Source organism: Pseudophryne corroboree, chromosome 2, assembly GCF_028390025.1.
Source record: "Pseudophryne corroboree isolate aPseCor3 chromosome 2, aPseCor3.hap2, whole genome shotgun sequence".
NCBI lineage: Eukaryota > Metazoa > Chordata > Amphibia > Anura > Myobatrachidae > Pseudophryne > Pseudophryne corroboree.
The window spans coordinates 221,854,152-221,869,959 of record NC_086445.1 but is presented as its reverse complement, the minus strand read 5'-3'; the positions used below and the strand labels follow the sequence as shown (position 1 = coordinate 221,869,959).

Below are 15,808 nucleotides of genomic sequence, written 5' to 3'. Positions count from 1 at the left end.
AGCAATTCCATTCGGCAGGTTCCATGCAAGGGCCTTCCAGTGGGACCTCTTGGACAAGTGGTCGGGATCGCATCTTCAGATGCATCAAATGATAACCCTGTCTCCAAGGACCAGGGTGTCTCTACTGTGGTGGCTGCAAAGTGCTCATCTTCTAGAGGGCCGCAGATTCGGCATACAGGACTGGGTCCTGGTAACCACGGATGCCAGCCTTCGAGGCTGGGGAGCAGTCACACAGGGAAGAAACTTCCAAGGACTATGGTCAAGTCAGGAGACTTCCCTACACATAAATATTCTGGAACTAAGGGCCATTTACAATGCCCTAAGTCAGGCAAGACCCCTGCTTCAAAGCCAGCCGGTACTGATCCAGTCAGACAACATCACGGCAGTCGCCCATGTGAACCGACAGGGCGGCACAAGAAGCAGGATGGCGATGGCGGAAGCCTCAAGGATTCTCCGATGGGCGGAAAATCACGTACTAGCACTGTCAGCAGTGTTCATTCCGGGAGTGGACAACTGGGAAGCAGACTTCCTCAGCAGACACGACCTACACCCGGGAGAGTGGGGACTTCATCCAGAAGTCTTCCTACTGTTGGTAAACCGTTGGGAAAGGCCACAGGTGGACATGATGGCGTCCCGCCTCAACAAAAAACTAAAGAGATATTGCGCCAGGTCAAGGGACCCTCAGGCGATAGCTGTGGACGCTCTAGTGACACCGTGGGTGTACCAGTCGGTTTATGTGTTCCCTCCTCTGCCTCTCATACCAAAGGTACTGAGAATAATAAGAAGGCGAGGAGTAAGAACGATACTCGTGGTTCCGGATTGGCCAAGAAGGGCTTGGTACCCGGAACTTCAAGAAATGATATCAGAGGACCCATGGCCTCTACCGCTCAGACAGGATCTGCTGCAGCAGGGGCCCTGTCTGTTCCAAGACTTGCTGCGTTTGACGGCATGGCGGTTGAATTCCGGATCCTAAAGGAAAAGGGCATTCCGGAGGAAGTCATTCCTACGCTAATAAAAGCCAGGAAAGAAGTAACCGCAAACCATTATCACCGTATTTGGCGAAGATATGTTGCGTGGTGTGAGGCCAGGAAGGCCCCAACAGAGGAATTTCAGCTGGGTCGCTTTCTACACTTCCTACAGTCGGGAGTGACTATGGGCCTAAAATTGGGTTCCATTAAAGTCCAGATTTCGGCCCTGTCGATTTTCTTCCAGAAAGAACTGGCTTCACTGCCTGAAGTTCAGACTATTGTAAAGGGAGTGCTTCATATTCAGCCCCCTTTTGTGCCTCCTGTGGCACCTTGGGATCTCAATGTGGTGTTGAGTTTCCTAAAATCACATTGGTTTGAACCACTTAAAACTGTGGATCTGAAATATCTCACGTGGAAAGTGGTCATGCTATTGGCCTTGGCTTCGGCCAGGCGTGTGTCAGAATCGGCGGCCTTGTCTTGTAAAAGCCCGTATCTGATTTTTCATATGGATAGGGCAGAATTGAGGACCCGTCCCCAGTTTCTCCCTAAGGTGGTATCTGCTTTTCACTTGAACCAACCTATTGTGGTGCCTGCGGCTACTGGGGACTTGGAGGATTCCAAGTTACTGGATGTAGTCAGGGCCTTGAAACTTTATGTTTCCAGGACGGCTGGAGTCAGAAAGACTGACTCGCTTTTTGTCCTGTATGCACCCAACAAGATAGGTGCTCCTGCTTCTAAGCAGTCTATTGCGCGCTGGATTTGTAGCACTATTCAGCTGGCGCATTCTGCGGTAGGCTTACCGCAGCCTAAATCTGTAAAAGCCCATTCCACACGGAAGGTGGGCTCATCTTGGGCGGCTGCCCGAGGGGTCTCGGCTTTACAACTTTGCCGAGCTGCTACTTGGCCAGGGGCAAACACGTTTGCAAAATTCTACAAATTTGATACCCTGGCTGAGGAGGACCTGGAGTTCTCTCATTCGGTGCTGCAGAGTCATCCGCACTCTCCCGCCCGTTTGGGAGCTTTAGTATAATCCCCATGGTCCTTACGGAGTCCCCAGCATCCACTAGGACGTTAGAGAAAATAAGATTTTACTCACCGGTAAATCTATTTCTCGTAGTCCGTAGTGGATGCTGGGCGCCCATCCCAAGTGCGGATTGTCTGCAATACTTGTATATAGTTATTGCCTAACTAAAGGGTTATTGTTGAGCCATCTGTTGAGAGGCTCAGTTATATTTCATACTGTTAACTGGGTATAGTATCACGAGTTATGCGGTGTGATTGGTGTGGCTGGTATGAGTCTTACCCGGGATTCAAAAATCCTTCCTTATTGTGTCAGCTCTTCCGGGCACAGTATCCTAACTGAGGTCTGGAGGAGGGGCATAGAGGGAGGAGCCAGTGCACACCAGATAGTACCAAATCTTTCTTATAGAGTGCCCAGTCTCCTGCGGAGCCCGTCTATTCCCCATGGTCCTTACGGAGTCCCCAACATCCACTACGGACTACGAGAAATAGATTTACCGGTGAGTAAAATCTTTTTTTTTTTTAATCAATAGTAATAAATGCATAGGCCAATCAAAGCAAGACTAGTAGCTTTTAGCAGATGGCAGAACAAAGGGGGTCATTCCGAGTTGATCGCTCGCTGCCGATTTTCGCAGGCAGCAATCAGGTAAAAAAATGGCAAAACTGCGCATGCGTATGCACCGCAGTGCGCAGGCGCGTCGTACGAGTACAAAGAGGATCGGTGCTGGGCGATGGGTTTAGCGAAGATTCCATTCGCACAGCCGAACGCAAGGTGATTGACAGAAAGAGGGCGTTTATGGGTGTCAACTGACCGTTTTCTGGGAGTGTTTGGGAAAACGCAGGCGTGTCCAGGCGTTTGCTGGGCGGGTGTCTGATGTCAATTCCGGCACCAAAAAGACTGAAGTGATCGCAAGGGCTGAGTAAGTCCAGAGCTACTCTGAAACTGCTGTTTTTGCTGCGCTCGGCTGCAAAGGCGTTCGCACACTTGCAAAGCGAAAAATACACTCCCCCGTGGGCGGCGACTATGCATTTGCACGGCTGCCAAAAGTAGCTAGTGAGCGAACAACTCGGAATGACCCCCAAAGGGCCTAATTCAGAGTTAATCGCAGTAGCAAATTTGGTGGTCATTCCGAGTTGATCGCTCGCTAGCAGTTTTTAGCAGCCGTGCAAACGCTATGCTGCCGCCCACTGGTAGTGTATTTTAGCTTAGCAGAAGTGCGAACAATTGTAACGCAGAGCGGCTACAAAATTATTTTGTGCAGTTTCAGAGTAGCTTCAAACCTACTCAGCGCTTGCGCTCACTTCAGACCATTCAGTTCCTGATTTGACGTCACAAACACGCCCTGCGTTCGCCCAGCCACGCCTGCGTTTTTCCTGGCACGCCTGCGTTTTTCCAAACACTCCCTGAAAACGCTCAGTTGACACCCAGAAACGCCCTCTGCGGCTGCCAGTGCGACTGAAAAGCATTGCTAGATCCTGTGTAAAACTACATTGTTCGTTGTAATAGTACGCCACGTGTGCGCATTGCGCCGCATATGCATGCGCAGAAGTTCCATTTTTTTGCCTCATCGCTGCACAGCGAACGAATGCAGCTAGCGAACAACTCGCAAGGACCACCTATGTGCACTGCAGGGGGGGCAGATATAACATGTGCAGGTAGAGTTAGATTTGGTGGGGTGTATTCAAACTGAAATCTAAATTGCAGTGTAAAAATAAAGCAGCCAGTATTTACCCTGCACAGAAACAATATAACCCACACAAATCTAACTCTCCCTGCAGTGCACATGGTTTTGCCCAACTGCAAACAAACTTGCTGCTGCGATCAACTCTGAATTACCCCCTAAGTATTGCTCTCTTCTACACATAATCAGCCATAGAGAAGCTCACAGGTTCTGCCTGCCTAGCACAAGCCCTTCTCATCCCTACTCCTAAGTGCGGATTGTAGTCAGAGATGGCTGCACTTTAGGTCAGCCCTGTGCCCGGGATGTAGTCAGTATCCCGGCATTCAGAATACAGACGCCGGAATACCGACCCTATTCTGAATGCTGACACCGGCATCCGGAGTGGGTACACTATCCGGGGAGGGGGGTAGGTTTAGGCTGTGGGGAGGAGGGTTAGGGTTAGGCTGCGTCTCGGGGGATTAGGGTTAGGCTGCGGGAAGGGGAGCTAGACACCCCCCTCGGAGGGTTAGTGTTAGGCTGCGTGGGGTAGAGGGTTAGATTTAGGCAGCGGGGACATGGGGTTAGTTTTAGGCACCTACGGGGGGTTGTTAGGGTTAGACAACAAGGAGGGAGGTTAGGGTTAGGCTGCAGGTAGAGTGGGATAGGGGGTTGGGGAGAGGGGGAACACTCCTTACTCACCCCTATCGGCTTCTCAAGCATCGGGATCTCGGCTTCGTTATTACGATTGCTGGGATCCCATGCACCTGCAAATCATACTGATCCCCTCCCATATCATCGCACTTGGAAGTCATAGACTAGTGCAGGAAGTTTTATTATGCAAAGGACAGGTGTCTACCAGAAGAGGAAGAAGGTCCAGTTGATATAAAAGGTGAAGTGATATAAACAGTGAAGGATAGTCATGGTTGCCAGCAGGTGAATAATTACTATGGCTGGTTTATGCTTTAAGCCTTCACCTTGCACTGTCTCTCCTCATATTCCAGTTGTGATGCACCAATGGAAGTTATACAGAAATGCCAGAATCCAGTGATGGCTTTAATACTGAAGCCATAGTAATGCTTATGCCTTAGTGCAGCCCCAAACACTTTCCCCACACCCAGGTACAATTGTTGTTCTGCTACCTTATACATCAATTGTTCTCCAATTAAACTGTAAGGTCATTATGGTAGGGGCATCTCTACTTTTAAGTCCCTCTATGTAAGTTATTGATGTCATGATTTCCTCAGTCTACAACAGTCCGTAATATGTCAGTGCTTTATAAATAAAGGATCATAATAATAATAATAATATTATTATTATTATTATTATTATGTTTTCCCAAATAATATGCTGATTTAGTGTTGCACAAAAGTAACATCAAGTCAACTCACACAGCCTGAGGTCCTGTCCTTAGAATTCCTTGGAGGCTTCCATGTTTTCTCCTTGGTTTCTATGTTAATGAAGAAGTTCCTGCCTGTTGTGGGGTCCACATGGCATTCCCAATTTTTCAGAATGTGGACAGGAGCACACGTGGGACTAGGAGGAGCTCCCTTCCTCTTCTTCATCTCCTCCAGATTGCAGTAAACTGGAGTCTCCTGCATTGTGTTAGCCAAACTCATCTTAATAGAGTAAAAAGTACACAATTAATGTTACATATGAAAAGCTCCCATACAAAAGCAGAATATATAAAGCAATAACTTCACCCAGAATCTTCATAACATAGCTTCAGTTTGAAATATATCAAATAAAAATACCATTTCACATATTTGATTAAAAAAAAACCTTATCTGTGATGCAAACTATATAAAAAAAAATAAGATTCAGTGACCAAATTAGTTAAATTAACTTACTATCTGCAGGGTCGGGTTGGACCACAGGGTACAGGAGAAATTCCCTTTGGGTCCCACTGCCTGTGGGCCAACTTCCTCCTCCAAGGGTCAGATTCCAGACTGTGCACTCAAATGATACATTGCTACTCTATTAGAGGGTCAGTTACTTCGTGCAGCAGGCCCAATGATGAACATAGGTGCTTGGTACACTTCTACAGAAACTACACCAAGGTTCGCCCTTCTGCCAATCAAAGTGGGTGATCAGGACACACCCCTATCCCCTCCTCTTGATGGCGGTGAGTTTAAACATAATGAACACGGTTCCTACTAGTGATTGGAATGGTATTGTAGCTCAACATTTATTTACTAACCCATACATAAGTCATCCAGGTGGTAAGAGCTTAGATATTTGCATTTTTCTTTTCTACATGGGGCATGTATTTTGCCTTTACTAAACCTAATGCAGTTTTTATTTATTTTTAGACACTAGACGGTCAGTTCTGGGGTCCCTTATTACATGTACAGTGCACTAATGTGGTATATCACATTACAGGATCACCATCATGTGCAATAATTATACATATGCTAAATCATTCTCAGAACTATGGTGTACAGATGTAGCCACGCTAGTTGTGGCTCTGTCCGTGACTAGGCGCGCACACCTGGGCGCGCCTGGACGCTGTGAGCATCTCCGCCTGGTTGGGCGCGCGAGCCTGTGATGGAGGTGCACCCCATTAACTTGAATGGAGAGCGTCTCCGTCCAGGCGGGCGCGCGACTAGACAGAGATGCTCAGAATGGGAAGCGTCTCTGTGCACTCCCGGCGTGACTAGGTGGACAGATCGCCTAGTCACGTCGGGAGTGCACGTTTGCGAGGGAGCCCCTATAGATAAGAGTGCATCCATCTGTATTCACTAGCCACTAGCATGGCTGTTATCAATCTGGTACGTTATCAAGCCTGGACTATCAGTATTTATTATACAACCATTAGCCATAACTTTAAAATCACTGATAGGTGAAGTGAATAACAATGATTATCTTGTTACAATGGCAAGGGATGGATTCGATATGATATACCACTCAGATAACTGATGCTGGTGTCCCAACATTGAAAAACCCTACATCGAAAGGGGTAAGTACGCCCCACGTCCCCTAACCTAACCCTCCGGGGTTGGTTGCAGCTAGGGCTAACCCACTGGGGGTGGCATCTAGGGCTACTTAACTGTAACCCCCCCCCCCCCCACCCTCTAGTACCTAACTCTAGCCTCTCAAAAAAGAAAAACCCCAGGACCTTACCCTAAAAGTGACTTTGATACTAGCCTTCAGGATGTTGGTTGGCTATCAGCCTTCCAGCGCTGGTCTCCCGTCCCGGAGTGGTGTCGGGAGTCCGGCACCATTTAAATGACCGCCAGCATTCCATCCATTGGGATATGTTATGCAGCAAGTGAACACTGATCGAACCTATAAGCTGCGATGATGTCATGGGTGCAAATCATTGTGGGTCAGTGGCCGCACTTTACGATGGTCCAAATTCACACAAAAGTGTTCGCTGCCCCATAGGGCTCTGAGCACTTTGGTGGGAATTCAAGCCAAAACCAGCCCACGAAGGGTGCAAGATTGGGTGCCGTTGACACGGCAACGGCATATTGCACCCTTCGCAGGTAACAGGATCAACCCCAATGTGTTGGATGCAGGAAAAATGGGCAAGCGTAAGGATCTGAGCAATTTTGACAAAGGCTACATTGTATGGGCTAAAAAAATGGGTGAGAGCATCTCTAAAATGACAGTTCTTGTGGGGTGTTCCTGGTATTCAGTAGTTAGAGCCTACATAAAATGGTCCAAGGAAGGACAATCAATGAACTAGCAACAATGTAATGGGTATTCAAGGCTCATAGATGCATGTGGGGAACGAAGGCTAGCCAGTCTGGTCCAATCCTACAGGAGAGCTACTGTAGCACAAATTACTGAAACAGTTAATGCTGGATATGATCAATAGGTGTCAGAACACACAGTGCATAGCAGCTTCTACGTGTAGAGCTGCATAGCTGCAGACCGGTCAGAGTCCTCATGCTGACCACCGCCAAAGGCGCTTACAATGGACACATAAACGTCAGAAGTAGACCATGGAGCAATGGAAGGAAGTGGCCTTGACTGACCTATAAGGTTTTCTTTTACATCATGTGTAAAGGCCGGGTGCATGTGTGTCATTTACCTGGGGAAGAGATGGCACGAAGATGCACCATGGGAAGAAGGCAAGCCAGTGAAGGCAGTGTGATGGGCAATGGTCTACTGGGAATCTTTGAACCCTGGCATTCATATGGATGTTACACCTCTTCGTACGCAACGGTATTACCTGATGACAGTAACTTCAGCACGATAACCCACTCTGCTACACTGCAAATATTGTTCAGAAACAGTTTGAGGAACATGACAAAGAGTTCAAGGTGTTGGCTTGGCCTCCAAATTCCCCAAATCTCAATTCAATCAAGTATCTGTGGGATGTGCTGGAATATAAAGTCTGAGCCATGAAGAGCCCACCCCACAACTTACAGGACTGCTGCTAATGTATTAGTGCCAGCTACTACAGGACACCTTCAGTGGTCTTGTGGAGTCCATGCCTTGACAGGTCAGAACTGTGTAGGCAGAATTAGGGGGGCCTACACAATATGAGATTTACAGTATAAAGGTACCCAGACTATACACCCTGTAATGGTTGGCCAAGCCTCTTTGGATGGTATAATGGTTAGCATTACTGCCTCACAGCACATGGGTTTGATTTCTACCTTGGCCCTATGTGCGGAGTTTGTATATTCTCCCTGTACTCGCGTGGGTTTCCTCCGGGTACTCCGGTTTCCTCCCACAATCCAAAAATATACTGGTAGGTTAATTGTCTCCCAACAAAAAATAACCCTAGTGTGTAATGCGTCTGTGTGTACATGTGGTAGGAAATATAGATTGTAAGCTCCACTGGGGCAGGGACTGATGTGAATGGGCAAATATTCTCTGTAAAGCGCTGCGGAATATGTGTGCACTATATAAATAACTGGCAATAATAATAATAAAGTGCCCAGGAACCCGCTAGTGGTTGTTACACCACTTAAACATGTGCCCCTGCCACTGCATCCCTCTCAGTGCATCTTTCATGCTCCAGTCTGACCCTGGACACTGCAATTTCTATATACCAATTATGGGCCCTCATTCCGAGTTGTTCGCTCGGTAAAAATCTTCGCATCGCAGCGATTTTCCGCTTAATGCGCATGCGTAATGTCCGCACTGCGACTGCGCCAAGTAAATTTGCTATGCACTTAGTAATTTTACTCACGGCTTTTTCATCGTTCTGGCGATTGTAATGTGATTGACAGGAAATGGATGTTACTGGGCGGAAACAGGCCGTTTTATGGGCGTGTGGGGAAAAACGCTACCATTTCCGGAAAAAACGCAGGAGTGGCCGGAGAAACGGAGGAGTGTCTGGGCGAACGCTGGGTGTGTTTGTGACGTCAAACCAGGAACGACAAGCACTGAACTGATCGCAGATGCCGAGTAAGTCTGAAGCTACTCAGAAACTGCTACGTGGTGTGTAATCGCAATATTGCGATTACTTCGTTCGCAATTTTAAGATGCTAAGATTCACTCCCAGTAGGCGGCGGCTTAGCGTGAGCAACTCTGCTAAAATCGCCTTGCGAGCGAACAACTCGGAATGACCTCCATAGTGTCCATCCGGCATAAGGATCAGAGAGGTTGCTGGTTTGCATTCCCTTTGGACAGTCAGTTTAAGTTTCACATCCATTTATATTAATTACTATTTTGCACGTTCTCAGTTTGTTTGAACATGATGCTAAGGAGATTTGCTATTATCAGTCTAACGTTAGACATAGGTAGCCTTTTCTTAGCATACTGAAAAAATCAAATAAGTATAACACAAATGAATAGCTTACAAACCCAGCTTCATTAGCAGTGAGGCTGACATGCAAAGGTTCATAGTGAATTTAAGAAAACAACTAAATAAAATATAGCATTTGTGTAACTAAAGCTGGAATTGAATCACAAGTTAAAAAAATTAACATTGGGGGTAATTCTGAGTTGATCGCAGCAGGAACTTTGTTAGCAATTGGGCAAAACCATGTGCACTGCAGGGGAGGCAGATATAACATTTGCAGAGAGAGTTAGATTTGGGTGTGGTGAGTTCAATCTGCAATCTAAATTGCAGTGTAAAAATAAATCAGCCAGTATTTACCCTGCATAGAAACAAAATAACCCACCCAAATCTAACTCTCTCTGCAAATGTTATATCTGCCTCCCCTGCAGTGCACATGGTTTTGCCCAATTGCTAAAAAAAAATGTCCTGCTGCGATCAACTTGGAATTACCCCCCTTGTACATGGTCACCATATTGTAATCAGCTCTCGTGCAAAATGCTGTTGATGAAGTGCACTGGGATTTCCTGCACCAGTTCCCAGGTTAATAGCTTTTTATATATTATGTAATAAGCTTGTGCTAATGGTACTGCAGAAATGACAGTAACACATTTGCCAGGACTGACGCTCGTCATCATATATGTCCTTGTGATAGAACATTTGTCAGTGCACAATAAATTCTCACCACTGTTTGGGCGATGTGATTACCTCTGGAAAACCCCAGCTATTTAGGCCAACAGTCATAGTAAACGGGTGTGGATTATTAGATCTACACTAAAAAGGTCTACAGTCAATAGGTCTACCACTAATGGTAGACATGCATACCTCCCAACATGACCCTCTCCAGGAGGGACAGAATGCTCTGCTCCTGGACTTCCCTCTGAATGTATGATTGCCGTCACCTGTGCTGAAACACCTTTCTTATCCATTAACCTGTTCAACACAGGTGCCGGCAATCATACATTAAGAGAAAAGTCCAGAAGCAGAGCATTGTGTCCCTCCTGGAGAGGGTCATGTTGGGAGGTATGGACATGCACTAGGTCAACAGGGTCAAAAGGTTGACATAGAAAAGGTAGACAGTAGAAAAGGTCGACAGGGTCAAAAGGTCGACATGGAAATGGTAGACACAAAAAAGGTAGACTAGACACAATTAGTTTTTTCTTTTTCCTTCATTTTTTGGGGTGTTTTGTCACTTTTCTGCCACAAACAATCTCCAATAGTGTACCACATCCCATCGCATGGCTCGCGCTTCGGGCAAAGTGCATCGCTCTGCCAGTGCCGTAACTAGGCATTTTAGCGCTGTGTGCAAGAAATGACATTGGCGCCCCCCACCCCATGTAAGATAGGGGCAAAAATATATATAGTGGCATGGCTTCATGGGGAAGGGGCGTGGCCACAAAATAATAGCAATTCATACTACGGTGCACAGTTGTCTCCATTATTCAAATTACGCTGCACAGTAGCGCCACTACACCAGGTAGAGCCCCTTTTATACATTACAGCAGACAGCGTCCCCCTTTTTACACATTACAGCAGACAGCGTCCCCCTTTTTACACATTACAGCAGACAGTCCCCCTTTTTATACATTACGGCAGACAGCGTCCCCTTTTTACACATTACGGCAGACAGCGTCCCCTTTTTTACACATTACGCAGACAGCGTCCCCTTTTTTACACATTACGGCAGACAGCGTCCCCCTTTTTTACACATTACAGCAGACAGCGTCCCCTTTTTTAACATTACGGCAGACAGCGTCCCCTTTTTACACATTACAGCAGACAGCTTCCCCGTTTTTACACATTACGGCAGACGGTGTCCCCGTTTTTACACATTGCGGCAGCCAGTCCGCCTTTTTACACATTGCGGCAGCCAGGCCCCCTTTTTACATATTACGGCAGACGGTGTCCCCCTTTTTACACATTGCGGCAGCCAGTCCCCCTTTTTACACATTACGGCAGGCAGTCCCCCCTTTTACACATTGCGGCAGGCAGTCCCCGTTTTTTCACATTGCGGCAGCCAGGCCCCCTTTTTACACATTAGGGCAGATAGGCCCCCTTTTTACACATTATGGCAGATGGTGTCCCCGAGAGAGAGAGAGAGATACTTACCATCTCCCTGCTGGCAGTCAGGCTCCTCATGCAGCTCCCTCGGTGCAGGCAGGTGAGAAGGAGGATGAGGGAGGGGGACTGGAGAGCCACAGCAGCGCTATTTCATTGGTAGTAAGCGCCGCTGCAGCTGTCCCCTCTCCTTCCGTATTGGCTGCCCAGCGCTGCTGTGGATACTGGGATGGAGGAATCAGCTGCGATTTTGGAATATTTAGAATCCATCCGTGCTGTCGTAGTACTATTTGAGATAGTGCTACTCCGACCTCTAACTGTTCTCTGGACCTTGCCCTTATCAGGAGATCGTCCAAGTAAGGGATAATTAAGACGCCTTTTCTTCGGAGAAGAATCATCATTTCGGCCATTACCTTGGTAAAGACCCGGGGTGCCGTGGACAATCCAAACGGCAGCGTCTGAAACTGATAGTGACAGTTCTGTACCACAAACCTGAGGTACCCTTGGTGAGAAGGGCAAATTGGGACATGGAGGTAAGCATCCTTGATGTCCAGAGACACCATGTAGTCCCCTTCTTCCAGGTTCGCTATCACTGCTCTGAGTGACTCCATCTTGAACTTGAACCTTTTTATGTAAGTGTTCAAGGCTTTCAGATTTAAAATGGGTCTCACCGAGCCGTCCGGCTTCGGTACCACAAACAGCGTGGAGTAATACCCCTTTTCCTGTTGTAGGAGGGGTACCTTGATTATCACTTGCTGGGAATACAGCTTGTGAATGGCTTCCAATACCGCCTCCCTGTCGGGGGTAGACGTTGGCAAAGCAGACTTGCGAGTGAGCCCACTGCGCGCTGAAAATCTTGAGACGGGCCCCCACCGTGCCCGAGTCCGCTTGTAAGGCCCCAGCGTCATGCTGAGGACTTGGCAGAAGCGGGGGAGGGCTTCTGTTCGTGGGAAGATGCTGTCTGTTGCAGTCTTTTTCCCCTTCCTCTGCCCCGGGGCAGATATGAGTGGCCTTTTGCCCGCTTGCCCTTATGGGGACGAAAGGACTGAGCCTGAAAAGACGGTATCTTTTTCTGCTGCGAGGTGACTTGGGGTAAAAAGGTGGATTTTCCAGCCGTTGCCGTGGCCACCAGGTCCGATAGACCGCCCCCAAATAACTCCTCCCCTTTATACGGCAATACTTCCATATGCCGTTTGGAATCCGCATCCCCTGACCACTGTCGCGTCCATAATCCTCTTCTGGCAGAAATGGACATCGCACTTACTCTTGATGCCAGAGTGCAAATGTCTCTCTGTGCATCTCGCATATATAGGAATGCATCCTTTAAATGCTCTATAGTCAATAATATATTGTCCCTGTCCAGGGTATCAATATTTTCAGTCAGGGAATCCGACCAAGCCACCCCAGCACTGCACATCCAGGCTGAGGCGATTGCTGGTCGTAGTATAATACCAGTATGTGTGTATATACTCTTAAGGATATTTTCCAGCTTTCTATCAGCTGGTTCCTTTAGGGCGGCCGTATCAGGAGACGGTAACGCCACTTGTTTTGATAAGCGTGTGAGCGCCTTATCCACTCTAGGGGGTGTTTCCCAACGCGCCCTAACCTCTGGCGGGAAAGGGTATAATGCCAATAATTTTTTAGAAATTAGCAGTTTCTTATCGGGGGAAACCCACGCTTCATCACATACCTCATTCAATTCATCTGATTCAGGAAAAACTACGGGTAGTTTTTTCACACCCCACATAATACCCTTTTTTGTGGTACTTGTAGTATCAGAAATGTTCAAAACCTCCTTCATTGCCGTGATCATGTAACGTGTGGCCATACTGGAAAATACGTTTGTTTCCTCACCGTCGACACTGGAGTCAGTGTCCGTGTCTGTATCGACCTGAGGTAACGGGCGCTTTATAGCCCCTGACGGTGTTTGAGACGCCTGTACAGGTATTAACTGATTTGCCGGCTGTCTCATGTCGTCAACAGTCTTTTGTAAAGTGTTGACACTATCACGTAAATCTTTCCATAAGACCATCCAGTCAGGTGTCGACTCCCTAGGGGGTGACATCACTAACACAGGCAATTGCTCCGCCTCCACACCATTTTCCTCCTCATACATGTCGACACAACGTACCGACACACAGCACACACACAGGGAATGCTCTGATAGAGGACAGGACCCCATTAGCCCTTTGGGGAGACAGAGGGAGAGTTTGCCAGCACACACCAGAGCGCTATATATATACAGGGATAACCTTATATAAGTGTTTTTCCCTAATATAGCTGCTGTATATATTTCTATGCCAATTTAGTCCCCCCTCTCTTTGTTTTACCCTGTTTCTGTAGTGCAGGACTGCAGGGGAGAGTCAGGGAGCCTTCCTCCAACGGAGCTGTGAGGAAAAATGGCGCCAGTGTGCTGAGGAGATAGGCTCCGCCCCCTTCACGGCGGCCTTTCTCCCGCTTTTCTATGGAAATTTGGCAGGGGTTAAATGCATCCATATAGCCCAGGAGCTATATGTGATGTATTTTTTGCCAACAAAAAGGTGTTTTATTGCGTCTCAGGGCGCCCCCCCCCAGCGCCCTGCACCCTCAGTGACCGGAGTGTGAAGTGTGCATGAGAGCAATGGCTCACAGCTGCGGTGCTGTGCGCTACCTTATAGAAGACAGGACGTCTTCTGCCGCCGATTTTCCGGACCTCTTCAGTCTTCTGGCTCTGTAAGGGGGCCGGCGGCGCGGCTCCGGGACCCATCCATGGCTGGGCCTGTGATCGTCCCTCTGGAGCTAATGTCCAGTAGCCTAAGAAGCCCAATCCACTCTGCACGCAGGTGAGTTCGCTTCTCTCCCCTTAGTCCCTCGATGCAGTGAGCCTGTTGCCAGCAGGTCTCACTGAAAATAAAAAACCTACTTTAAACTTTTCCACTAAGCAGCTCAGGAGAGCCCCTTAGCCTGCACCCGTCTAGTTCGGGCACAAAAATCTAACTGAGGCTTGGAGGAGGGTCATAGGGGGAGGAGCCAGTGCACACCAGGTAGTCCTAAAGCTTTTTACTTTTGTGCCCAGTCTCCTGCGGAGCCGCTATTCCCCATGGTCCTTTCGGAGTCCCCAGCATCCACTAGGACGTTAGAGAAAATAGCAATTCATACTACGGTGCACAGTAGTCTACATTATTCAAATTATGCTGCACAGTAGCGCCACTACACCAGGTAGAGCCCCTTTTATACATTACAGCAGACAGCGTCCCCCTTTTTACACATTACAGCAGACAGTCCCCCTTTTTACACATTGCGGCAGCCAGTCCCCCTTTTTACACATTGCGGCAGCCAGTCCCCCTTTTTACACATTGCGGCAGCCAGTCCCCCTTTTTACACATTGCGGCAGCCAGGCCCCCTTTTTACACATTGCGGCAGCCAGTCCCCCTTTTTACACATTGCGGCAGCCAGGCCCCCTTTTTACACAGCCAGGCCCCCTTTTTACACATTGCGGCAGCCAGTCCCCCTTTTTACACATGCGGCAGCCAGGCCCCCTTTTTACACATTGCGGCAGCCAGGCCCCCTTTTTACATATTGCGGCAGCCAGGCCCCCTTTTTACACATTGTGGCAGCCATCCCCCTTTTTACACATTGCGGCAGGCAGGCCCCCTTTTTACACATTGCGGCAGCCAGGCCCCCTTTTTACAGCCAGTCCCCCTTTTTACACATTGCGGCAGCCATCCCCCTTTTTACACATTGCGGCAGACGGTGACCCCCTGAGAGAGAGAGAGAGAGAGAGAGACTTACCATCTCCCTGCTGGCAGTCAGGCTCCTCGTGCAGCTCCCTCGGTGCAGGCAGTGAGGTGAGAAGGAGGAGGAGGAACCGCATCCCAGCATCCACAGCAGCGCCGGGCAGCCAATACAGAAGGAGAGGGGGATGCTGCAGCGGCGCTTACTACCAATGACATAGCGCTGCTGCGGCTCCCTGCTCCCCCTCCTCCTTCTCCGCTGCCCGGCGCTGGTCCTCTTCTCCCTCCACAGCGCGGCGCACGGCGCACACAGCAGAGGCGGCATGTAATGAGTCAATTTGACTCATTACATGCCGCTGGCCGTGCGCCCTCAGGGCAACTGCGCTGTGTGCCAAGCCCACTTAGCACACACGTAGTTACGGCCCTGCCCCTTACCACCCTGGAAGCCATATACCGGGGCCCCTTCATTCAGCCCAATGCCCCCTTAAAGGAGTAATTAGCAGAAATTACTGCTCCAGGTCCTACATGCTGAGCAGAAGATAGAACACCCCTTACCGCCCGCGGGACATCAAAGCTGTCGCTGATAGCACCCCCCACCCCTACCGCTGGAAGATGGGTAGGAGGCCCAGTGCTTTGCTGTGCCCAGCGGCC

At 48.6% G+C, this 15,808-nt stretch overlaps 2 protein-coding genes across 4 annotated transcripts in view; one reads left to right on the top strand and one right to left on the bottom strand.

Moving 5' to 3' along the window:
• The window catches only part of MARS1 (methionyl-tRNA synthetase 1), a 314,707-nt gene that overhangs the window by 13,294 nt on the left and 285,605 nt on the right, over positions 1 to 15,808 (top strand). The window lies entirely within an intron of this gene.
• The window catches only part of ARHGAP9 (Rho GTPase activating protein 9), a 281,901-nt gene that overhangs the window by 191,858 nt on the left and 74,235 nt on the right, over positions 1 to 15,808 (bottom strand). For all 3 annotated transcript variants that reach the window (XM_063952370.1, XM_063952371.1, XM_063952372.1), the window contains one exon: positions 5,038 to 5,265. In XM_063952370.1, coding sequence (XP_063808440.1) covers positions 5,038 to 5,265 — 228 coding nt within the window. The remainder of the gene's footprint in view (positions 1 to 5,037; positions 5,266 to 15,808) is intronic.